At 38.9% G+C, this 26,672-nt stretch overlaps 1 protein-coding gene across 7 annotated transcripts in view; it reads left to right on the top strand.

The window, feature by feature from the left end:
* The window catches only part of CNKSR2 (connector enhancer of kinase suppressor of Ras 2), a 139,404-nt gene that overhangs the window by 101,179 nt on the left and 11,553 nt on the right, over positions 1-26,672 (top strand). For 6 of the 7 annotated variants that reach the window (XR_004426480.1, XM_033147263.1, XM_033147266.1 and 3 more), the window contains 3 exons: positions 729-796; positions 2,102-2,202; positions 6,728-7,262. Coding sequence is in view for 6 of the 7 variants with exons in the window: in XM_033147263.1 (XP_033003154.1) it covers positions 729-796; positions 2,102-2,202; positions 6,728-7,262 (704 nt within the window). In the remaining variant the exon portion in view is untranslated. Of the gene's footprint in view, positions 1-728; positions 797-2,101; positions 2,203-6,727; positions 7,263-24,879; positions 24,943-26,672 lie in introns of those variants that run through there. The other variant, XM_033147269.1, reaches the window with a different exon arrangement.

Raw genomic sequence — 26,672 nt, 5'->3', positions numbered from 1 at the left:
TTGGGAAGTGTGATTCCTGGTGGTGGGGTAATAAGTAGAAGCACAGATGTTACAGGCAGAATAGCAGCTGGGTCATCTGTTGAAATCAATGGGAAGAAAAAAGAATGATGAAAATACACCCAGCTTTACCAAGCAGACAGTTCTGTTGGAAGAAGTCTAGGGGATTGGAAGTCTGATTTAGCGTAAGATTAGAATTTTTTTTACTTAAAAGAATTATTTTTCCTCTCTCTCCCTTCTTGATGCACACAAAGCTTCTCCTATCTCTTTGTTATACTGTATGATATTTGCGCTTCAAAATTAAAAGGGCCATAATTGAAACCACTCTGTTTAGAGAGTGAACTTTCCCCCCCCTGCTGGTATGACAAATAAGGCTTTAAATGTATTGACGAAAACTTTGTAACAGGATTTGATCTTGAGAAATTGGAACAGCAAGAATTCTTCAGTATGATGACATATTTGTGAGCAATATCTAACAGATCTTGAATACCTTGAAATGTTTTATTTTAAGGACTTCCAGCATCCTTGTTCAATGTTTTCTATTAGAAACAATGTTGTATATGTCAAAATAGTTTTACAAGAAAATTCCATCTAACAAGACCAGCTGAATGAAACATAGGTCTTACTGCCTTATCTTGTCAAGAAGCTGTAAATATTCGAATAAAAGACCACTACAAAGTCATGTGACTTGTTAAAGCATTGTCAGTGATGCATTTAAAATATTATTACAGGTGGTTAAACAGAATTAATATGCTTGCTGCTGGTTATGCAGAAAGAGAGAGGATCAAACAAGAGCAAGGTATGGTATAATTATTTTGTTTGCTTCACTTAACCTTCCTACTTAAAGGATATGTATTCTGTGCTTTATTGCAGAACCCTTATTTTCTTATTTAAGAATATTCCCTCAGTTACTGCAGCTGTTGTTCTCATGCAGTACTTTATTTGAAGAGATAGGAACTTTAAAAAATATTCAGGGCATGTTTGACTACAAAAAGGACCCGTTATATATGTGTTGATGATTGATGGATCAGGTTTTTCCCCTAAAGCATATTGATTTTATATAATTACCTTTGGAAAGTAACTAAAGGCTGATTACATTTTTATTTTTTTCTAATACTTTTATTAGGCCAAAGTGTTCTTAGCAAATGATACAGAGCTACAGAGAGGTGTAATAAAACAATGCCATTTTGTTTAGTAGATAGCACTGTGAGGGAAGGGAGTGAGATAACTGAGGATTCAGCTATACCAGACATAGGCAAACTCGGCCCTCCAGATGTTTTGGGACTACAACTCCCATCATCCCTAGCCAACAGGACCAGTGGTCAGGGATGATGGGAATTGTAGTCTCAAAACATCTGGAGGGCCGAGTTTGCCTTTGCCTGAGCTGTTGTTGTTCAGTCATTCAGTCATGTCTGACTCTTCGTGACCCCCAATTATACATGACAGGACCAATGTGGCATATATAACTGGGATCTCAGTGGGTGATTAAACTGGAAGGATTCTATCCTAGCTATGTATTCCAGAAAGAACAATCCTGTCAGCTAAGTTGGCCTCAATGACAAGGAGTGCATATTTCCATCTATGGTTGGTTTGGCAGCTATGGTCATTCATGGATTGCCATAGATTGCCACCAGTAACTCATGCTCTAGTGACCTTGTGTTTGTTTATTGCAATGTGTTCTGTGTGGGGCTGCCCTTGAAAACTGACCAGAACATATCTCATTTGTTGTGCTGGCTGGCTGTTTGCTTTATCAGGAAGCCAGGACCCATGGAACAAGCATAGAGACAATTGTGTACAGATAACACAAGTACGGATCATCATAGTGCCTACTCTATGCCAGTGATGGTGACAAAACATACTTATTTCTCCGCCACCATTATATTCTCAAATAGCAGTCCTGTAGAACTTTGATAAAGGGATTATTACAACACAGCTCTAGGATGATTGTATTAGAACCCTTGGAGGCCTGCTTTTATTCATTAGAATGAATTATGGGGGTGGCTCTTAAAAACCACATTAACATATATCTTCCATTGCTCCCCTTTTCTGATTATGACACATAAATTTTGAAGAACTGGTTGTTGTTTTGATTTGTATTGCTTAGATTACTGGAGTGAAAGTGATAAGGAAGAAGTAGACACGCCATCAACACCCAAACAAGACAGCCCACCTCCACCATACGACACATACCCACGACCTCCTTCAGTAAGTATTCATTTGTAATAAGTAGCTGCCATTGACCCAGAGTGAGAATACAGAAATATTTTTAGGGTAGTAGCTCCTATGCAACCTTCATCCATTTCAACTGAGTTTGCACTTTGGAGTAAATGATGTTGGAACTATCCTGTATAAATGCTTGATGTCAGAGGAATTATGTTTATATATATTCAGTTTTTTGGTCCTGTATCAAAATATAATGTAAGAATAAATACCCTGAACCACTGCATAGAACAACAATCATGATAGGTATATAGGATCTTTATTAATATATTTATTTAGCAGGATCTTATATTTCAAAAACATCTTCCAATTCTCATTAAAACGGTTAAAATAGAAGAACAGCTGCTTTATTAAAAAAATTTGTTAAGAAATAAGGTCTTTATTAGAATATCTTTCGTGGAACAAATTTAAATCTGTACATTTCAATTATAAATTGAAGCCAAGCCAAGGTAAAATGCTGGCAGCATTCCTACTTTAACCAACATGAACTAAGTTTCTCACAAAAGCTCATCCTCCTTCAGATAAGAATAGATTCCATGCTTCCTTTAAAGTTCTTTGTGTATTAAAAAAATAGACCATACAAAATTTTAATACATAATTGTACACATGGCCAGATAATAAAGGTTATCCTTAATATGCCATCAGATGTGAAGTAATGCTGATATAAGAAGAGCAAACAATAAGCTTCATGATAGATGCATTTGAGTGCACTCTCAAGTGGATAGAGGTGAATTTTTTCCATATCATAGGAAACCTATTTTTCCAGATCCTCTTAAATCCTCTTCCCAATTACGGCTATATTCTTTGGAAGTCTATAGGAAGCAGACTGCATATTTAAAAATGCTTCCTTAAGAACTTTAGTTTTTGAAGCTAGTTCAAAATTTGGGAAGTCTGGAGGTGATTGTGTCATTTTCAAAAAGTAAAGATTTTTATTTAATTACAAGAGAATAGGTATCTTCAGAGGCAGAGCAAGAGCACGGGGGGCGGGCCGCCCCAGGTAGTGCCCTGGGGGGTGACACTCGGGGCAGCGCCCCGCCCCCGCGATTTTGTTGTAATTTTCCAGGGAAACGGGAACAACGGGCATGCTCCCTGCTGGGCCAAACACCCCCCCCCCCCGGCCGAACTGCCGGTCGAACTTAGAAGCCCTGGAACAGCAGCAGAAACCAGAGACCTAGCTTCAGAAAGCCAGGCACTCTTTCTGTCGATTTAGCAGCAGAAGATGCACCACAGTGGCTGGCATGAGCATTATAGTTAAGCATTTATTAGGCGAACATGAGGACAAAAGAAAGCACACGTGCAGTCACCTCCATGTTCGGAAAACGAAAGAGAAAGTACAGACTGAGGAACGGAAGTTCCCAGCAGCACACTGGAACACTATACAGACATGTGACAAGCTCCCATCCTCAGTCTGTTATTAAGGTGGAATGGGAATTACAACAGATTTTAAGGCCACAGCGTGCAAATAGCAGCACAGCACAGCTGTTCGCGCGCTGCAGCCTTAAAACTTGCCGCGCCGCCGCACGGTCGGGAGGGGTGCCAGCCGCTCACACCCACCATCTTGGGTGGACTGCGCATATCCCCACTTGCGTAGTCCAACTGGGATGCTGTGCGCACGCTGTGATGTCACGCCGCGCGCGCGCTAGGAACCAGCACTCCACCCCCAGGGGGGTGCCTCCACATTTGCCGCCCTGGGCGGCAAAGCGGCTCCCTATGCCCCTGGGTATCTTAATAGTTAAAGAATATGTTGAGATCATATTGAATCCCAATTCTGTCTCCAATGCTACTGGGCCCAAACTTACAAAATGAATTTCAGCAGCGACAAATGTCAGGTTCTACACTTAGGCTGGAGGAACCAGCTGCACAAATATAATATGGGGGACATCTGACTTGGCAGTAGTACATGTGAAAAGGAACTAGGGGTCTTAGTAGACCACAAGCTTAACATGAGTCAACAGTGTGAGTCAGCAGAAAAAAACCTAGTGCTATTCTAGGCTGTATCAACAGAAGTACAGTATAGCGTCCCTATCAAGCGAAGCAGTAATCCCATTCTATTCTGCCTTGGTCAGACCAGGGGCGTAGCAAGGGGGCGTAGGGGGCAGTCCGCCCCATGTTCCATAATGGAGGGAGTGACAAATTATCAAGGAACAATTACTGACCCACTAGGGCGGTTCATAAAAAACTTTTTTTAAAAATGCCTGCTCCAAAGGTCTTATCTTACTATACTAGGGACTATGTATTTCATCACTTTGGAACAATAGATTTGTCTCCAAATGCAACAGGGATAGAGAAATTCTTCAATGGTGCACAAACCAAGTGGCTAACCCAGGCAATCTTTATCTAAAAAGTAGTCAAGGTGGCTACTCAGCATTTCACCCCTCTGTTCATTTTTGGAAGAGCTTTCAACAAGATCCTAGTAGACACATACCTCCACATGTGGTGGGAGTGCCCCAAAATCCAACGATTCTGGACAACAGCCATACGAGAAATATGTAAAATAACTAAGTAAGTATCAGAAATCACCCCAGAATTGGCCCTGCTAAACATCTTCCAAGACAATGATGCCCATTTACACCACAAAGAACTCATAACCCACCTACTTTCAGCAGCCAGAAACATCATAACCAGACACTGGAGAGACCTGTCAAGAGTAAGCATGGACCAATGGTACAAAATAGTATGGGAAACAGCCCTACTAGAAAAATTAACCAATAAACTGAAACTGACATGGGGACAAATAGAAGAAGAAACCTTCACCCTGGTATGGTTCCCCTTTATCACATAGACAGCCCAACAAGACAATGACAAAAATCTACCAACTGCATTCAAATCAATATGGCTAACCTGATCCAAAACACCCACCCAACTCACACATGAAAACAAAGACCACCACTGCCAACCACAAATGAACAACCACACCCTAGGCCAACCCCAACCTCTCTCACCACCAAAGGAACACAAGTGAATAGCAGAGAACCTGCACAAGCAACGCTGACACAAAACCACACATATATTACCATATTTTCCGGCATATAAGATGACTGGGTGTATAAGATGACCCCAACTTTTCCATTTAAAATATAGAGTATGAGATATACTCAACCGCAGATTCTCCACCCAGCGTATAAGACGACCCCCAACTTTTGAGAAGATTTTCCTGGATTAAAAAGTAGTTTTATATGCCAGAATATACAGTAAGTAAAATAGAAACATTGCCACCTGACCCCACACCCACTCACCTCTCCCCCCTCCACCTCTCTCCCCCTTTTCTTCCTAATGTCTCAACAAATGAAACTGATCTGAAATGTTACTTTAAAAAAAGAGAGAGAGACATTGCACATACTTTTGTAAACCAAGAAAATCTTTAATAAAAATACATTTAAAAAAAGATCCTGGTAGAAGATACATAGGTAATCTTTGTGACAGCTTCTGGTTTCTGGTTTTTCAAACTGAAATAAAACCACCATTTAATTGTGACATTCATATAATTTGTAGTGTAGGACTGACACTCCAAATTTTTGTATGCCATAGTAGATCCCATGAAACTGACACAAAGCACATATGGACTTCTCTGAATTATTGTTTAAAGGCTATTCATAAATTCTTATGGCATTCTGTAAATGTCAGTGACTGCATTTTCATAACTTCTTAGGAGCAAGTTTTTTCCTCTTCTCCAGTGATCTGCAGGGTTTTGTCTAAAATCAGATTTTAGTACTATTAGCTGTAACTGAACCATTCTTTGAATGACTTAGTTTGGTAACACACTGTTTTCTGAATATTGTCTTTATTATTTAGATTAACCTTGCCTTTCAAATGCATTATGAGGGTGACTTTATCATAAAACAGAAACTCTATTAACTGTGGAATCAAGGAATCCTTAAGTATAATAAGTAGCTAGCTTCATTGTAATAATAGTTGGGAGAATATCAGAGCTGGGCCCAAAGACTGGAGTGGTAAAAAGACCTTATAGTTGTTTGACTACAAGTATTGCCAGATACATCTAGGTGTTTATACAAACAGATGTCGCATACACTATTTCTTTACTGTTTTGAACCTTGAGATTTTGACTGAACAATTTGAAGCTAGATAGAAGCAAATACAACTCATATTCAAAACGTTTGTCTGGTGTATGTGCAGGAGCATAAAGCAACAAATAATAACTTCTAAATGTTGATGTTTGTACCCAATATAAAACACAGAATGGCAAGTAATATAGTGCAACAAAGCCAAATAATGATTGTACCCAAAGATTGGTGTAGAAATTTGTGCTTCGGATGATCCTCCTAAGATTAATTGGGTGGCTATATATGATGTATTTGGGCTTTTTGGCTGGGGTACTTATTCTCTTTATTGTCCTGATAGTTCTTTTTCCAAGGATTGTGATTTTATAGATAGATTTCAAAAAAAAATTCTTTGAAATATCCTTTTATGATACATAATGGCCTTTGAATATTGCATACATTTGGCTATCTTCATAATTGATCTGAAACCTGAATCTATATTCATATTGCAGATGAGCTGCGCAAGTCCTTTTGTGGAACCAAAGCATAGCCGACTCTCTTCCACTGAAACTTCCCAGTCACAATCTTCACACGAGGAATTCCGTCAGGAACCAGTTGGGAGTACTACTGAATCTCCCATCCGCAAAACAGCCAGCCAGCGACGTTCTTGGCAGGATTTAATAGAGACTCCACTGACAAGCTCAGGGTTGCACTATCTTCAGACTCTACCACTTGAGGACTCTGTTTTCTCTGACTCAGCTGTTATCTCTCCAGAACACAGGCGGCAGTCAACTCTTCCTACTCAAAAGTGCCACCTGCAGGATCACTATGGCCCTTTTCCTTTAGTGGAGGGTGAGAAAATGCAAGCCCTAAATGGGAATGGGGGCAAGCCCCGCAGTTATACTCTGCCCCGGGATAGTGGGTTCAACCATTGCTGCCACACACTCTCTGTCAGTGCCTCCAGCCATCAGGAAGAATTGCCACAGAAAGAACAAGAAGAAGAAGAAGAGGGAAGGCAAATGGCACCAGAAAACCAAGAAGATGAAAGTAAGTACTAATTATATTTAAAATTAATTATAAATAAATTGCATGTAGAAAAGGGAAATTGTTTAATTGTGAATGTGACTTTAATCATACCTTTTTCTGTACATAGTAGAAATAATTAGCTTTTGACACAAAATTTAACTTTTTATGCATGTTAACTTGATAAATCAAATTTTAGAACACCTTTATTTGCAGCACAGTTATTCTTAATTTTTATTATCATTATTTTTGTTTTTCCCCCATGGAGAGGTATTTTGCCTATACTAGTGTGCTTCTGTCTTGGATGCTAGTTTCTTTCACAGGCATGAATTTCTTGTTTTGTGATAAGTGTGTTTGTGTTGTTCCTCAAACTTTGGAAAGAAAATATTTGATGGTGAATATGAAATATTTATTTCTAGTCCTAGGGCTCTCGCATTCTGGAAGGCTCCAATCCTGATAGTTTAAGTTAGGCAGTAGGTAGCTTTCCTAATTCAGTTTGCTCCTGCCTTCATCAAAAAGCAGTCAGGCTGCCATTAAACTCCCATTAAACTCTACTCTTCTGAGACATTATTTTTCTTTCTTTATATGACGTTTCAGTATTTCTTTCTGCCTTTTGCCCTGCTTGCATTTGGCTTATTTCTCCCTTTTGTGGCTCGCTGGTTCACATTTTCTCTACTCTCTCCTAAAAAAAACCCAACACAACAACATTAAAAACCATTAAAATCAACCCCTTTGCCTCCTCTTTGTCTAGCCTCTTCTCTATCTCCCTTTTTTCTTCTGGCTCTTTGGTGGAGAGTGGTGAGAGTGGAATACCAGCCTCTTTAAACAGGGCTTTAGCAGGCAGCCTCAGGTCCAGGTGTGAGTGCTGTATCAGTGTTTCAGAAGTGTCCCTTTAGTGGGATTGTCAGCAGACCACACTTCCTCTGCAGCCTCTGGTGGTTCCAGCCAGCCAGTAGCCCACAAGGCAACAGAGGATCCTGATTGGATCTTAAGAGTAGTATTCCATTGCTAGGGTAAAGTCATCCTCCCCCAGTTAGATTTGACTACAATATTTTGTCCTAAATAGGTCCTAGTTTCTCCTTTGTTGCTGTTATGGATTTCTTGTACAATTAGGCTGGCCTAAATTCCAACATAGGTAGATGCTAATTTAAAAAGGCAACATGCAATGAAAGATTGTTCACTAATACTGCACAATTTTCTACTGCATACTGATAACCCAGTAAATGAATGGGTGTAAAATATAAGCACAATAGCTACTGAGCATACAAGCCAAAACTCAAGTTTCTTGTTACTATGGTTATCAGTATTCTGCTCATATTATTGGCACTTTATTTTACAGTATATGTACATGTCACATATTTTACTGCTGTACTCTTTTGTCATTAACTACAGCCTCACATTACAAAAGTGGCTAGAATTTTTCCTGACATAGAGAGATGTGGTTAAAAAAACTTGTCCTGTTTAATTTCTGCATCTTAAGATACTGTTAAAGGCACCAGAAAAGAAAAAAGTGATAAGTGTAGATAGCAATACTTTTTCAAAATGTTAAATGGTTTACTGAGAGCATTGCATACTTAACATTTATGAAGCAAAATCTGGTGAACAATAGTTTCCACGTCACAGATTTCGCTGCTATTTTGTTCATTGCCCTGAGCAGTGGTAAAATTCAGACTGGCAATATTTTTTTAAAAAATAAGTCATAAGGGAAAGTTGATTGAGGAGTACAGGGAGAGAACTAAATTCTGAGCAATATTTTTTAAAAAAAATAAGTCATAAGGGAAAGTTGATTGAGGAGTACAGGGAGAGAACTAAATTCTGAGCCTTATATATGTGTTTATATAAAATTATGCTTCCTGTACTGAGAAGCCATATTGTGAGCCATACTTGTAATATGCTAGAGGATGCAAGATACTGTTTTCTGGTGCAACATACAAATTTTTGAAGTAGCATAAAATAGATTCCTTCATCTCAGAGGTTTTGAAGATCCTCTCAGAATTTCTTTCATTTCATTCAGACCTCCTTCAGCCATCTCTCATTTTGTAGAATGTGAAGAGAAAACTATTTTTGCTGTGTATATTCCATCAACTAGGTTAAGAAAGGGAATGCTACAGAGAATAAAGCACATAGCACTGGTGGAAAATACTTAATGCAAGTGCTGATACTGGCCTTAAATTTTGCCTTAGCTGTTTAACATTCTGAGCAGAACAACAGTGTGTTGCTATCTGCCACAGTGAAAGCTTAAAAGGTCAATGAGAGATGTATTTCCCTAAACACTTAAGGACCTACATCAGAATACACAATTGTCTAGTTTCCTGGCTCATATCCAACATGTTTTTGTAGCTTTGTGTGGAAGGAGCTGAAGCCATTCAAATTATCTGTTAGTTAATTTATTAATAATTTTTAAAAACACCCTCTTCATTTAGATATCAGAACAGTGTACAAAATAAGACCAAAGTGGTCATACCACCATAGTAATAGTGATTAACTTGATGCTAATAAGGATAACAGTCTGCACCAATCATACTTCTACATGCTTTGCACTGTATGCATGATAAACACTGGCAAACATAAGTGTACCTGAAGTTTAAATTATATGGTGGCTCTTACAAAGTGACTTAGAACAATCACATGAGACATGCAGCTCATGTGTACCAATTAAAGATGCTACATTTTAACTTGAAATGGCAGGTGTTGCATGGCTTACTATATGCCTAAAAATAAGAATGGATCCTGGTATACAAGTACCATAAGCACTGATAACTGGGAAACACTGGCCTGCGAGTGCTCCAACTGGCCTTTACCAAAGGTGTCACGGACTTTGAAGAAGCATGAACTCAGGGTGAAAAGGACAAAAGAGCTAAGAGAAAGGCATGTTTGACAACCCCTCACCATGATCAACTCCCACCTGGAAACCTCTCCCCCCACTGTGGAAGAATGTGTGGATCCAGAATTGGCCTCCACAGACACTTATGGACTCACTGTTAAGATGGTGTTCATGGAAGACAATCTTACTCAGCTACAAGTCATCACCAAAGAAAGAAGGGAAAGAACATGTACCATACATCCTACTTTTTACATAGATTATATAACTTACAGCATTTTATTGTGGTTCCTTTTTTATCTGGGAAGCATAAAGCAGTGTTGAACATCCTTTGGTTAAGCTGCTGCTGTGTAAACCTAAGTTGCTGGGTTTTCCCCCAAGGGCTTGCTGGATAGGATAGACTTCGAAATGATATAGATCACTTGAGTTGTCTGCACCAGACAGAATCTATTAAAGTATAGTTGATGTTCTGGCTACTTTGTTAGTTCTTTGAATCTTCCCTGGCAGGCAGGCAGAAGGACTATTAGCATGTTATATTTCTCCCTCTGGAACTCTTCAGTGTAATAAATGCACATGTATCCAGTGGCATCTTGGATGTTCAAAGCTATAAAAAATGACAAAGGATGTATCACTTAAGAAATATGAGTAAGTTCTGTTGAGTAGTTGAAAGTATACTACAACTGGGAAAGAACTTTCTGTTCTGTAACAGCCAACATGTTTTTATAAGTCATCTTCATTTGTTAAAAAAACATGTACCCAGTATAACCTGAAATGATCACTCCTTGTGTTCTTAACAGAACCAAACATAAGAAATAAAGTCTAAAAATGAACTGTATAAAATGTGTATTTTATGCTTGGTTACATTCAGAATTTGTTTAAAGCTCCCAATACAGATCCTTCCACCGTCAGGTGGCGTTGTGGCCTGGCCACAGCCATGTCTGCAACGTGGGAGCATCACCTGGGTGGATTCCAGGCTGCTTGCAGATTGGCCAACGGTGGGCAGGCTTGGGCTGGGGTTCCCCAGGGGGCAGACCCAACTGACAAATAAGTGTCACTTTGGGTCCACTCCCAGGGGGGATAAATTGAGGCCTGACCAGGGTTTCTTCCCAGTTCGTCAGTCTTTGTTACTGGTTTTGCTGCTTTCAAAGGTTAGTCACTTAAATTGATTTCCCAAATTTTCTTTCATTATAAATTTGGTTTCACTTCTAATTCAGTTTCATCACTATTTCTGATACTCCAATTTGATTATTGTCGACATGGGGCCTATGTGCTGTTGACAGTGTGGGATGCATGTGGTTTGAAGGCCAAAAAGGCAAGCAAGATAGGGGTTTGATTTAAACTGTTTTAAATTAGGCAAAATATTTGTCAGTACATTATTAGCTCTTTTGACTTCTGGAGAGGAAAATGGTGGACTAGATATTACTTGTCAACAGTCTGTCGACAGAGATAATTATGTGGTGTCGACAGAGATAATTATGTGGTGATTAATGATAGCCAAGGCATAAATATTGGTTATTACATTCTCTCTGAGAAGACAGAGATAATGGACAGAGTGGCCTAGAACAGAGGAACTTCAATCATGTCCAAACACAACATAATAGTCCTGGGGGCATAAGGTGGGCAAAACCTCCCTTTCTTTAATTGCTTTTGAGACTGTTATAAATTACAACTGAAGTGACCTCTCCGCTTGTTGAAATTTGCATCTGGAATGTGAACTGACTGCTGGCTTACGAAGAGATGATCATTGAAAGGCTGAAAGCAAAACAGAAATAATGTTTTAATAGTTTATGACTAAGAAAGATTTTAATTGGCTAAGGAGTGTTCCAACTGTTATAAATCTTTATTTTATTCTTAACCTTCCATCTCTTTGATGAAAGTACTGGCTGCAAACTGAAACTAGTTTTATTTATGCCACTGTGGGAAAAGAATGATGTCTGGAGATAAGGAGATGGGAGACTCAAGCTGTTAAAGCAGAGACAATAAGACTTTAAGGTGGAGAGTGAGTTATTAATAAGACCAAGAACACTCAGTATGGCAAAAACACTGTTGGACACCCCATTGACTGTTGTCATCATGCAGCAATTACTGGATGAGCAATTAAAAGAGATCAGAGCTGAGATGGCTGAAAGGGTGAATGAAAATAGACCAGTGAAAGATGAGGTTAAAGAAGACACTGAACCTTTGGAAAATAATATTGATAAAAGACTGCCAGAATAGGAGAGTGGAATGGAAGAAGAGAAAATGGAAGTACTGTTTTTTTCTAAATTAGGATGGAAAACCACAATGAACAGGAAATTGGAAGATATGGAACTGGGTGTGAATTAATGGATGAATAACTCTTGATTACTGTTTTAATATATGACCACAGGAAAGAGACTCCTGTATGAATAAAGATGAAGGATTTATTGCTTCTCAACATTGAAGGTAAAGTTGTTGTGCTGGACAAGAGGAAGACTATTCTTGACATTTATCAATGATAATATTGGAGAACCTCTTTTAGATTTTGTGTAAGGAAGGAAAAAGGAATGGACTTGAGATGTCTGGATCTGAAGCCTGGGATAATATTGCCTAGCAGAAGGAGGAAAAGCTGGATACCTTTCTGGAGTGAATATTTTGAATAATCTTTATATATATAAAACTGACATGGAGAAATAGAAGCCCTTTTTATTTCTCTTTTCCTTTATTTTCTTTTTTCAGCCTCTTGTTATTTTTATCTTCTTCCTTCTTTTTCTTCTTGCTTTGTTTTTGGTGTCCTATACTCTGGGTCACTGAAGGGATTGTATACACATGAAAGTGATGGCTGGCTGGTGAAGGACCCTATGTGAGAGTCAGGTAGGGGAAGACCTCCCAGGGTGGGAGGCTGGGAAAAGAAAGGGATGCTCCCAAGTGAGAGCTGGGAGGGTACATCCCCTTCTGTGTGAGACAAGGATTAATATACCTTTGTATTTACTTAGCTCTTCCTCTTTCATTTTCTCTTTGTATTTAGATTAGTTTGTTGTTGTTGTAGCAGCAGCAGCGTGGGGATAATGATTCAGCATGTGATTTCATCTCTCTGACATAGCAAGCAGGAGACAGCTTCTTCATGTAACACTCTTTATTCAGGCAAACAAGACTGGGGAACTGAGGAGAGGGAAGCTACATTTATAGGGACAGAAGACTGGCTAGAAAGGATACATTTTGGAGGGAACAATCTCAAGCAATCACAAACCTGCCTTTTGGTTGGAACCAATAAGACTGAGGATCCAAATGCAGCAACTTGAATGAACCAATAGTAGCTGTTCCTTCTGGAACAGGAAGGCAGTTACTTTCCCCTAATGTGAATACAGACAATAGTAATACAGTTATGATAACCCTTGAATCAATACACAACAGTTGCTTTTATTTTATTGTATGATGAAAAACTTTTAATAAAAATTATGGGGGAAATACATTACTAGTTCTTTGTTTTGTTTTTCTTTGTTTTTGCTTGCAATGAAAAGACAACTCCTCTTTGAGCATTCTAATTTATTTTTTTTAGAGATACCATAGATTTGTTGAAATTTATTCTTTAGTGGTTTTTTCATTATGAATTACTCTGTTGTTTTCTATTATTGATTTCCTCCCAGTCTTACAATAACTAAATGAAGAGCTGCTTCATTCCCTGAATCATATTTTTTCAGTAGTGGTTGCAGAAACAAGCTTTGTATGACATTCTTTGTGTCACTTAAACCATGTTACTCTTTTGTGTTTCAGCTACAGTCATATGTAATTACTAGATTCATCTGAAAAAGTTGCTATCTAAAGTGTTTTGAAGCAAGACACCTTTCCTCTGAGATAATATCTGGCTAAACTACAGATTTTATTTTTTTAAAAGCATAAATATTTTCATTTTGGGAGTTAAGTGTTTTGATTCATTGCTAATGAATATACTCTTCTAGTACAAGGTTCTGTACAAAGAAACAGTCTTCTAGTTGAAAGAACTGTATGTCATTTCTCATTTCATGAATACCTTATGGTAAATGGGTGGGAAGCATTTTTCAGCCAGAGGTTACATTCCCATGTCCTGAAGTGAAAAGGAAAAAGTGGATGATGTAATGATGAAGACAAATGTAGGAGGAGCAATGAATGTGATTCTTGCATATCTAAGAGGTTTCTACACACACCTGACTCCACCCTTGCAAGGAACATACCAATACTATATCACAGTACAAGGAGTGATCTAGGGAGAAAGCCAAGGGCCGCACAGGAGGACTGCATTCAGCCCCCATGCCTGCTGTAGTATGTCCTATACTGTATTCTCTGCCATCTATATTAGCCATATGCTGCACCAGCCCTGAAGTATGATGAAAAACCAACAAGGACTTGAATGTGGTGGTAACTTTGCCACACTGCAGCTCTCTGTTCCCAGTTGGGATTGCTTTTTCCATCATCTTTCAGCAACGTAATCATTTGTGGTGCCTCTTGTTGAAATGCAAAGTTTCCTTATTAACTTAGAAATTCAATGCAAGCTTGACATCTGTTCCTAACTAATAATAATATTTTACTATATATTTATTAATATTAAATAACAGAGCAAAGCATATGTGCTAGCTCAATGCAGGTCCATAGGAAGGTATGCATTTATAAGAGTCCATAAATCTTACGGACAATGCCTGCTGTATGTGTAGCGTATGTCATATGCCATATTTCAGCACACCCCTTTCTGAATCAAAGTGTACCTATGCCACTTTGAAACTCTTACTACTTTTGCAGCACAATCATATTCATGTCTATTCAGAAGCAGCTCCCACTGAGGCTCCTCCATTAAATGTGAGTAGGATTGTAGCCTTAGCAGTAAGAGAAAGAATTACCCACCCTCAGAGGAGACCATCCCTCCTTGATTTTCCACAAGTTACTGGATCTGGGCATGCGAATTATGCATAGATGCAGTGAACTGTCCCTTCACTAAGTGGGTATTTTGAGTTCAGGGGGAACTTGAATTGATTTAATTCGGTTCTCACAGCACACTGAAGTTTCTTTGCACACAGTGTGGGAATTACTGACCTAATAAAATGAAAAGCAGCATGTTTACCCTAAGTTGCCGTTGAATTCAGAATTAGGTTTATGAAAATATTATATCTTAAGAGGTGATCAGCCTGCAGTGTCTTCACTACTAATTTAGGGCTTCTACTCAACGTCTCCTTTCTTAGTCTGTCAAAAACATTATTTAATGAGTACACACTGCCAGGGTATGTCTCCACCAGTTTTTTCAGAGATGAATAGATTTCTTTTTTTAAAAGAGTGGCATTTTGCATTCAAAGCCAACATATTTTTGGTACTTTTAATAGCTAAGTTTGCTTACTTAATTCCCATTGGTACCACTCCACGCTGGCAGTGGAATCCAACAGCTTTGGGGGACCAATTTTAATTGAAACCATGGTGTAAACGAACAGGGCTAACCCCCTCCCTTTGTGCTGTGATCCTCAATACAATTAGGGGCCCTGCAGCTGGAATATAACCTGGTAGATTACACCCTACAACTCACCATTGTTATAACAGCCTTCCCCTAGGCCTGTTTTTAGCCCAGTCTAGGTACTCATAAACAATAATGTTTCTCCTTTCCTCTTTGAAATGTTGACAGGTATGAAAATGATGAACTGCTTTCACCAATTTTGCATGGAGCTATAGCACTATTTTCGTATGTAGCTCACAGAAACATGGAATATATTTTGATGAGCTTCTGAACAGCTCCCAGCTGTCCTAGGAAAGCTGTCACAAAACCAAATCTTACAATTTTGACAGCAGTATCAGTGAAGTAGTGAAGCAAGAAGAGCTATTTTTAAATCATCAATATCAAATGTTAAAGTTAATGCCATAAGGATTAGTGAATCAATAAGCTTTTAAAATTAAGGTACAGACAAGGTTAGAGACATTTAAGTCTTTGCTGGCAAGCATGATGCTTATAATGTGCACAGGCTATATGTATTCTATAACAGCAAATTATAATTGGAGCTGGTATATGGCCTGGCTTTGTATGATTAAAACTATGGATATACGTGTGAGAGGCAAGCATTACTTAGAGTAGGTTTAATGTAAGCAAGCAAGAACACTGACAGCTTGAGATATCCATCCATCTGTGCGATACAGCATGTAGGTAGGAAACATTTTTCAGGAGAAGAGGCACGATTTAAATAAGGTGAAGAGAAATTAGTGTTAAATTAGACTAGAGCATGGCTGTGGAGACATTCCGTGATAGATATCCCCTATAGATTTCATATATATTGTTTCATGTGCATATGGAACCTCTCAAGAGATTGACACTTGATTAAGTGCAACATCAATAGCATAATGATGATATTCTGTGAAGTACACTGAGACCTCCAGGTATAGGGTGGTATATAAATTCAATAAATAATAATAATAACAACAAGCTGCACTTACCTTTTTCACAGATCCACGTGCATCAATCTCTGTATTTAAGCAGTATTTGGAAGCAGTGCTTGACTAGCTTCATGAAAATTGATTGAACAATCTAGGGTTTAGCCTTCCCTCTTGATAAGGTACACTGGAATGCCACTGGAGTGAGCTTTGCTACTAATTTCTGGGGCAATAGTGCCAATTAATTCTTTTTGTTAACTGCATTGGAATTAGTATTGGCAGCCCTTCATAGACGAAGGGGGCCTTTCAAGGTATTCACTTTTTTTTTCTAACTTTGAGAATTGGCCATTTCAGAGCCTCATTGAGAACATAGAACCATAGCTAAAGGTTTTTCCTTATAAAAACCTTCCATCTGACTTATTTTGAAAATCATAACTTAATATACTTTATTTAGTCTCATAGTATTGTCTGAAGGTACATGAGGCCACCACCTTGCTTAAGCTAAGCAGGTCTGATCATTGTCTGGAACAGTGACCACTTGGGAACCACCTTTATGCCAGCTTGAGTACCATGATGGAAGAAAGGTGGGTTATTAATATTTAAAAACAAATATATGGTCCTGCCTTTGATGAATGTTCAGAATTTAGAACTGGATAGAAGTCATAGCCATGCCTCCTAACAATGATAGGGTAACAAGGACATAGTCAGTTACCTTTCTTCAGCAACTGCACTGGCTGCTTATTAGCATCTGAAATACATTCAAGGTGCTAGTTCTAACTTACCATGTCTGGGAGGGGTGGACACACCATCAATATAAACATTCCTTTCCTTTTTAATATCAACAAAGGGGAAATTACCTGTGCATAGTATCAAAAGGATGCAAAAGGGTCTTATTCAGGTAGCCAAAGTAGGGCTACAAGAACACAAGGCTTAGTCTTTGAATAAACATACCAGATAAAACAGCATGTAGCACAGGCCATATAAAAGTTATTGACAGATAAACCAGTCACTGCTGCACACATGGGGAAATAAAATAAGGTCTTAACCTGCCAGCTAAAATGTAGTACAGGTGAACTTCTCTGGGGAGCAGATTCTGCTACAGAAAAGCCTCTTTCCTTGGTTGTTACCTGTCTCACTCACACTTCTGAAATAGTGTAAGAACTTCCATGAATCGTGATCTGTTAAATTTGCCATGATTATTTGGGGGCAGAAAATGAATCAGTGACATTCATTGCAACCCCCCCCCCGAGTTTTGTGCAAGCAAACAGTGCTTCATGTTTATCATCTTTGTCATCAAAGGAATATATTCTTGCAATTCATATTCAGTTGTGATTCAAAATTTGGCACATAATAGATTCAGCACATAGTGTTAACATCTGTCCATCGCAGCAAAGCTATTTTCTCTAAAATGACCTAGGTGCAAGAAATGAAGTTGGAGAGGGTAGATATTTTGTAGTTGGATTTTGGTCATACCAATACTCAATTTTTGAGCATTTTCATCCCTTAATGTTATTATGAAAAGCATCCCTTGTTTCTTATCTATGTTGCTGTGGCAACTTGTGATTAGGTAGCAGCAGTTGATGGTTTTCAGGCTTTATCATTGCCGAATTCAGAGGCAACACTTCACCCTGCCAGTTTCTGCAGTGAGCTATGAAATATTCTCCTTCCTGTCCTTCCCACAGACTTTCTCATCACCAAGGCGACGGGTATCTGCCCACACAATTGAGATCTGAGATCAGCAGCTTAAAGTGGGATTTTTCAGATTCTGGCACACACACTCTGAATTCTGAATTATTTGCTGTGGTAGCACTGTGGTGTCTAAATGCCCTTCCTTTTTCATTTTAAAACAATCAGGTTAGTGGTGTAGGGATTAGCGTGATGGGTTGAAACCTGAGAGACCAGAGTTCAAATCCACACTCATTTGTAAAGCTCACCAGGTGACCTTGGGCCAGTCACACTTCTCAACCTAACTTAGCTCACAGGGTTTCTGTGAGGATAAAATGGGGAGGTGGGTGTGTAGGCCACTTTCAGCTCTCTGGAGAATGAATGGGATATAGAGTAATAATAAATAATAATAATAATATCTTATATTAAGATTTAACAGATACTTATATTGATGTAGCATATGGAAGGCATTGTTTAATCAGTCCCAAACCTTAGGAGTTGAATAGCTCTCAGACATGGTGCATTTTAAAAGGCCTTCAGGCAGCATTAGGAAACCTCTGATGCCAAACATGTTTTCAAGAAGTTAGTCTTTTGATTTAATATTAACTATACAGAGCTTGTACATGTTAGCATTTCACCCCTCCCTTTGTGAGAATCGTATGACTTGTGGTCTGAGAGAAGGGGGAGGGAATGGAGTCTTTGATCTCCCTATTTAACTTCTCTGTGTCTTGTCAGTTCAGACAGACAGTGTAGTTTCTAGTCTATCCTATCGCTGCTGTAGATAAGATGTGTGGAAGGAACTTAGCCACACAGGCTGTATAATCTGTATATATTGTAGCTTGTAGAAATAAAGAACTGTTTCAAGTTAATGTAGCCACAGCATTTATTAGACCTCTGAAGTTGGTACAGGTGCTCATAACACACAGTTGTGAGTCCAGTTATCCGGATTGAGCTGAAGGTGTTCCAGTCTTCTAGCCTGGCCCAGTCGGGGCACAAAGAGGGGCACAAGACGTGGATAGATCCTGGCTTAAATCCACAGTACAGACTTCCTTTTGCATCATGCTTTCCAGGCAGAGGTCCATGCTTCAAAACTCTGTGTCTTGGGTGTTTTTTGTTTGTCCCAGGAAAAACCTGCATTTTACCTCTGAATCACAGTACATGACAATCCACTGAAAACCCAATTGCTCTTTGCTCCAATTCAGCGTTGAAACACTGTTGTACCAGGGAAAGTGCCAGAAAACACACACACGCTTAAATACGGAACTTTAAAGCCCAAAGGATGTCTGGATGAGCCTATCTCATGCACCTGTCAAATAGAGAGGGCTCTGGTTCTATACTGGGTACCTAGCTTGCAGAAAGCACCAAACAGGCAGTTGATTAGAGAGAAGCTATCAGAGGAAGGAAAGTGGCACTTGAAATGGGGGAAATGGACCACTGAGGGTGCAAAATGATTGTTAAGTGCCTACAAACTTGCTAAGCCATATGCAGAATTTTCATAACATCAATCATCATAGACTTCCCCCACAGTTTAAGATTGTACATGACATGGAAGAGGCAAGAGGAGGCAGATCAAGCAGGGAAAGCTTGAGAGAAAGAACAAGGTTTTAGAAGGTTCAAGAGCCTCAGAATTACAATTATGAGAAGAATTGTGTTTAATAGAATAAAGCACAAAAGGTTCTTTTTTGCCACAATGAACAGATTTACAAAAATAAGAATACAGTGGGTTCCCTAGTTTGTTTGTTTTGCTTTTCTGTTCCTTTGTTTATTTACTTAGTTATGCAACTAGAAGAGTTTCACATTAAAAAATAACAAACCTATTCTTGTTCACATGTGGAAAGACTGAAACGATAGCAAAGCTGTTGGTTGTTTCTATCTTTAAGCAAAGCTGTAATGCACTGGAGATCTCATAGCATTTGCATCACTTGACTTCTGTAATAAGAGCCAGCGTCCTAATGAAATCCCTGTATAGTTCTGATTTTCTCTAATTACACTGGTGAGTGCAGCATATTATGTGTTTAGTACCCAGAAGCTTTGCTAATAGGCTGAAATCAGAGTTTTCTTTCCAGTTTACACAGCAATAAAAGGACTGAAATCAGTGGCTTGTAGAATATTTAATATAGTCATGCTTATGTAAGAACACTAGCACAAATGTAATTCTCATCAAAATCTGAAAGCAGTAACATTTTATCTGTTTGAAATTCTGTTGAATGGGTTCTGAATTTACTGATGCAAATAGAATGAACAAATATGAAACCATCATTTTAACTGAGTTGTTGGCATTTGTCTGTCTCTGGGGGTGAAGTCAAACTGCTGCGTTAGCAGCACCAAAGTGACTTCCCTGGTCCATACCGAAGTGATCTACTGTGACTCAGTGGAGGCTGTTGCTTTCACTGTGTGTGCCTGAGACTGCCCTTGTTTCTTGTCTTGGCCCTCTTTTCTGGCTGTTAGGCAAAAGAGTATTCCTTGCAGTTAGTAGATCTTGAACCTGTGTCCCAGGAGTGTTGCATATGTTCTGTGTAGCCCCCTATGCAGGTGATGTGTTTTCTCCTTCCTCCCCTCTGTGTGTTGTATTCCTAAAACAGTGCTTGTTACAGGTAAAAAAGGATTTGTACTACTCACCTTTCAAAGTCTGCTGGCCCTACCAGGTAGTGTCTCACTAGTACTCATTGCTCTCCTTACCCTTTCCCCTCCAATACACACACACACACATATTGACTGCCTCATACCACTACCACCTGTGTAGCCTGAGATACCTGGTCCATCACAGTCCAAGAAACCGTATCAGCACATATGAGGAGTCATTGTTACTAGGCTTTCAACCATTGACCCTGAGTCCTGCACTCCCACCCCCACATAGTGTCATTTGAGGGCTTCTAAAGCTAGATAAACCAGGGTATGGAATACCGAGGCAAAAATTTATTATGGGAACTGGTTCACATAAGTTGACGCCATAATAAATTTGTTAGTCTTTCATGTGCCACAAGATTCATCATTGTTTCTGTCAGCATCTGATAGTATTTACCTTGCTTAACCTTTGCTGTAATGAAGACTACCAATTGTAGCATCAATCTTCAAATACTTTGCTTTCGTCATCTGATAAGGGACCAGTTGTTGCTCCAATAATTCTCTGCTGTGTTTGGCCCCTGAACAAATTAAACTTCAGATAAGCTGCATTAAATTGGTTCTAACAGGCGCTTATTTGACATATCCTGTTTCTGTTTCTTGGATTATTGGAGTTTTTGAATAGCAAAAACATTAAGGGCCTGTCCACATTTCCAGTTGTCCTGCACTTTTTAGAATTTGCATAGGATCAATAGTACTGGTCTGAAAGCTTTCCATTTATATCCCAACACTGTATCAGAACAAATGCAAAACCCCTTAAAACCTGAATAGAAATTTGTTCCCTTTCCGATCTGATCCTTTTTTTAGCTCCTGAACAGGAAAAGGTGCACTTTCCCTTGTGGTGCATTGTGTGGGTAGTCCTCTTTCACCTCCACCCCTTCTGTGCACCTCCGGTTCTCTGCCCCACACTTTAAAAAAAAGTGTCTGCCTTTTTTGCTCATCACATTCCATTCGATTATATGTGTTTGCAATTGAGCATGAAAGCAGCTTCCCTTTCCAGTGCCAGTAGTGGGCGGACTGTTTGGGGCAAAGTGGAGCCTGCGGGCACCCAAGCCATCATGTCTCTCCCAGGAGTGACACATGGCTCGGTTGCGCTGCAGGCCCCGTGGTGAGTGCCGCCCGCCATTTTGTCACTCCCCTCAGTGGTGACACTGGAAGCGGCCCATCCCCCCTTCTTCCGCCCCTGATGTGTGGCTCTGCTGTGATGCAGGGACAGAGAAAAGGGTTGGGACAAGGAGAAAAGTGGAACAGTGGAATGGACAGGATATTACATGTTTCAAGGAATTCACAGTTGAAAAGATCAGTGTAAAATGCATCGGTGGGGACCCAGAACCCCAGACTAAACTTGAGGTGAGACAAATCTGCAACGGATAAAACACAAAGTTTTGTGAAGTGTGGATGGACTCTAAAGCAGGGAAATTGTTGCAATACAAATTTCAGAAGGGTAGCCATGTTTTTATGGTAGACTAATGCACTATGACACAAGCTTTTGTGAGCTAGACCCACTTTGCCGCAGGCTTTGTCACTTAATTGAGTACTTATGTGTATGTGTACACACACACACACACACAGAGAGAGAGAGAGAGAGAGAGGGAGAGAGAGAGAGAGAGAGGGAGAGAGGGAGAGAGAGAGAGAGAGAGAGAGAGCCAAATGTTATTTCCAAAGTATTAGAAAAAAGAGTGACAGGCAATGCAAGAGATGATAGCAGCAGGTATATTAGCACCATGCAGAGCACATATGAACACAGAATGTAGTCAGTCCTTTTCAGTTTAATGACCTACTTCTCTAATTAGTGCCAGGGTGATGGTTGGCATAGCCAGATCAACAGGGATAGTTTCTTTGGTGAGCTGGGACTTTTTTTTGATATATAGGCCAACTTCCACTATGTAAAATGTGCTAATGAATTCTAATCCAGCAGCTTCATGTAGAAATTTTTAACCTTTTTTCCTGGGAGTTTGGTGACTTTGTCTGTTACAGAATGTCCTGGAAAACTGAAATGCTTCCTGTTAGTTCTCAAGTGTAACCAATCTGCACCTGTATAGGAATAGGTTTTTATCTATTTTTTATTTTTATCACTTGTTGTTTGCGACCCTGGGCATAAATTTATGTCTGATTTGTATGCCTTTATTCTCTTGCATAAGGCATGATGTTTTGGCTTGTGTAAATGGTAAAAGGGAATTATTGGCAGGGGACAGCATACATCAAGTTAGAAGATGTGCAGGTGAATAACCTCTTGGTGGAATGGCTGAAATTGTCAGGGCTCTAGATGGTGTTGCTAGAGTAGCAAGGGGAGCAAAGTTGGCACCAGGGTTTGCTTGCCCTCCCCCCCCCCCCCATGGTTCATTGCTGTAGCTGCTTCAGATTGATGGGGCTGTGTGAAAGGACAGGCCTACACTGACCCCAGTGAGAGGAAAGGGCCATTTCCCAGGATAAACTGCAGATCTTTGATAACATATTTGAAAAGTTTTCATTTGGAACCTGAAGGTGACACAATTAACCAATATAAAATTGGCACCCTAAGCATTCTTACATTCTGCAAAAAGAAAGGAATGCCTGGAATCCTTTTTTCTATTAAAGGCTTTTCTTTGATACCTATATTTAATATAAATCAGGAAATTTGAAATGAGATGGAAGTACACTGGGCTCTTAATAGACTGGCAAAGTTGTTTTGAGGCTTTAGAGTTCATTTGTTTTACAGATAACGCCGAGAGCCGCAGATGATTTGCCAAGCATATAAGAATTGTGATCTGCTTCACATGACACAGTAAGCCAAACTATGGCTTTCCAGGATTGCACAAATGTGCAAACTCCCAGAGTGAAGACTCACAGCCACTGTGCTCCTCCGCGACTTTTATAGTTAATGAGGAGCAAACTTAAATCACAAGCCCTGGTTCAGACCACATGTTAAGTCAAACCTTTCCCACTGGTTTCACAAGAGGGACATGATAATTTTGTACAGTTAGGAATCGTGTGAATATAGTGAATAGGGAGACATGGCGTTGGATCCAGGTTTAGGCTGAATTTCTCTAACCCGATTTACTTAGGAGTAAGTAAAAGCTCCAAATTCTGTTTAGACTTGACCAAAAGATGCTTATTTATTTATTTATTTATTTGATTTTATATACTGCCCTATGCCAGGAGATCTCAGGGAGGTTCACAAAACTAAATCAAAATATAAAACCACAAAATATATAATCAAAATAAAAACAACAACCCAATAACCCCCCCTATGGCTCAACAGCCATGGTCTGTCCACCATAATTGGTATTTTAACTTATTAATTAATCGAAATTAAAAGGGGGAAATCAGATTATTGTAACAACAATCTACAGCAACCTAATTTTTTGTTAATTAGATACAAACCCTACCCTATTGGGGAGGGCAGCTTGTGGGTAGGCTCTATGTATATATGAGCTCCCATACCTGTTGATTAAATTACAGTCATACCTGTTGATTAAATTACAGATGGAGAGATAGATGCATCTTATATACGTATATGAATGTATGTGTGTACTCAGTGTTCCTTTAAATTTTTACATAAGCGTGCCAACTCAGCCAGGCATAGGACTCATCAAGTATGAAGATTTTTTTAATATTCAAGTTGATTTTAATTAGAACAATCATACTATGCTGCTGAAGCTGTAAACATAAACAAGACTTCAATTTTCAGTATCATTTTTATTACAGAAATTAATAGGTGTGTGGTTTTTTTTTAAACAAAAACACAAACATGTTGAGAAGGTTAGGTTTTTCATTCTAAATCAATGTTTCCCATTTTCTTAGTAATTTTTGTAATGCATATTAAATAGGGAAATCCTAGTTGATAATTAGATTAAAAATAAATACATGTTGCTTATCATTTTTGTGTAGTTTGATTTTCTAATTACTGTCACCATTTTAATTTAAATTGAAAAATCTAGAACTGCATCCTACTAATTTTCTTTCTTTCATCAGAGACCGAGACTTCTAAAGTCTGATACCAGAATAAGTACTATGGGTTTTTTTTCTTGCGCATGTATGCATGCAAATAAAAAAAGAGCACTGTGGAGCTAACATCATATGAAAATCTTGCCATATATGCTTTCTCTCTTTATCAAGATTGCATGATTGTATTACTAATGCAGTTCTAATATGATATAGTAATAACAGCCCATCACAGTTCTTTCACCATATTGTATCACTGCTTTATCGTATTAGGCTAAAGCACTGCGAGAGTTGATAGAACCTCCCCATGCCAACTCGGATCCACTTCTCTTGGCACTGAACCGATTGGACTCAGAGATTGATAAACTATTGGTTAGAGAATTTAGATCGGAGAGAATTGGCACGACGGAGACTCATCTTCAGCCTCTTGCAAGCAACCTCTAATGTCCTGCATTCAGAAAGCCAATCAATTCTTCTTGAATAACTGATGTTTTTAAGAAAGAACTGACTTTAAAACATAGACAACCAAATGCCTGGGTAAGGGGCCTCCAGGAAAGTCTTACAAAGGGCAAACCTGTTGCCAGATCTATTGCTTTTATTTTGAAGAATGCATCCTTTCTACAGAGGGATTAGGCACAATATCAGACCCAGGCTACATGGAATGCAGTTGCAGAAAATACTGCCCACCAACTTGGGAGAAACAGAAGGGGGAAAGGGTGATGGCAGGGGAAGGGCTATGATGATACTCAGGTGTGTTCTGCAGTCTTCAAGGAAGGAAAGAGGGATCAGCTGTGGTAACTATAAAATCATATTTTGAAAATGAACTTCAGTTACTTCCATTCATCCAAAGTGGCAAAAGCTAACACCAGTATATTTCACATTAGTGAAGGAAGATAACTTGTTGTATAATACTCATTCAATGTATTCTATCAAGTGAAGTGTGCACAGACTGTTGCAAGACCTAAAGCTGAATTCTAACTGTGTTTACTTAGGAGTAAATCCTATTGATTTCAGCGGGATTTAGGCTCAAACTACACATGATGGTAGCAAAACCATTTGTTTAAATCCACATCTCTACCAAAAATGTCCACAAAGGATGTGAACAGATTCCTTTTTTAAAGCAAAGGTTGTATGCCTTTGGGGACTGGTAACCCTTTCCTCCATGCACTGTATCTTCCTGCAATTTGCCCTCCAGGACATTTTATTCTAAGCTGAGCTCCAATTCCAGAAGTGAACTCAATGTGGAGAAAAAAAGGACTGGGGAGGAGAGGCTTTAAGGTGGTTATTAGCAGTGTACATGTGAAAGGTTCAGTTGGCCTAAAAAATCACATCCCCACTCCACATTTAATACGTGATTGAAGCAGACCTAGGTTTAAATACTATCATGTGTAGCTTAATCCTTGTTTTCAAGTAAGTGTGCTTAGGATTGCAACAGAGTTTGTTAAGCAGTTTATAATGATTTATCTGATGGTGCACAAATACTGATTTTATGACAGTGAATATAATGCCTCACTTTGGTGTGTTTCAAACTGCAGATAGAAATCTTCAGTTTCTCCTTACCTTCTAGGATTTAAATGTAAGTGATGTTGCCTTGCAGCATAGACATAAGGTATTCTCTGTAAATCCTTCAGAATCCCTAGGAGGCAGTTTGGAGGGGCCAAGGTTTCGATGGAATGTCTCCCTAAGTAGATTCAGATATTGTCTATCATTATGTTTTGGGTCTCCTATGGATCATTTTTTGCCTGTATCTCTGTGATTGGATGTGGATTTTCTTTCTATTTTTGGCTAAGGGTGTACTGTAATGTCAATGCTAAATTCTTGATATTTCATACTAATTATGGAGAGAGAATTTTAAGATGTATTTTGAAATGTTTTATTTCTGTCAGGTCCATGTATGGTATTGCATTATGTTAATACCAATAAAATATATAGAGTTATTTATATACAAATGCATATATTTCCCTTTTTATAAAGGTGTTGCAATTTTTTCACAAGGAAATAATACACAGCAGCAAGAAAACTCTAGAAGCTTTAATATGCTTGAATAATAATAAAATACCCTGTTT

This window comes from Lacerta agilis, chromosome 4 (genome assembly GCF_009819535.1).
Source record: "Lacerta agilis isolate rLacAgi1 chromosome 4, rLacAgi1.pri, whole genome shotgun sequence".
Taxonomy (NCBI): Eukaryota; Metazoa; Chordata; class Lepidosauria; order Squamata; family Lacertidae; genus Lacerta; species Lacerta agilis.
This window is presented reverse-complemented; position numbering and strand designations above follow the sequence as displayed.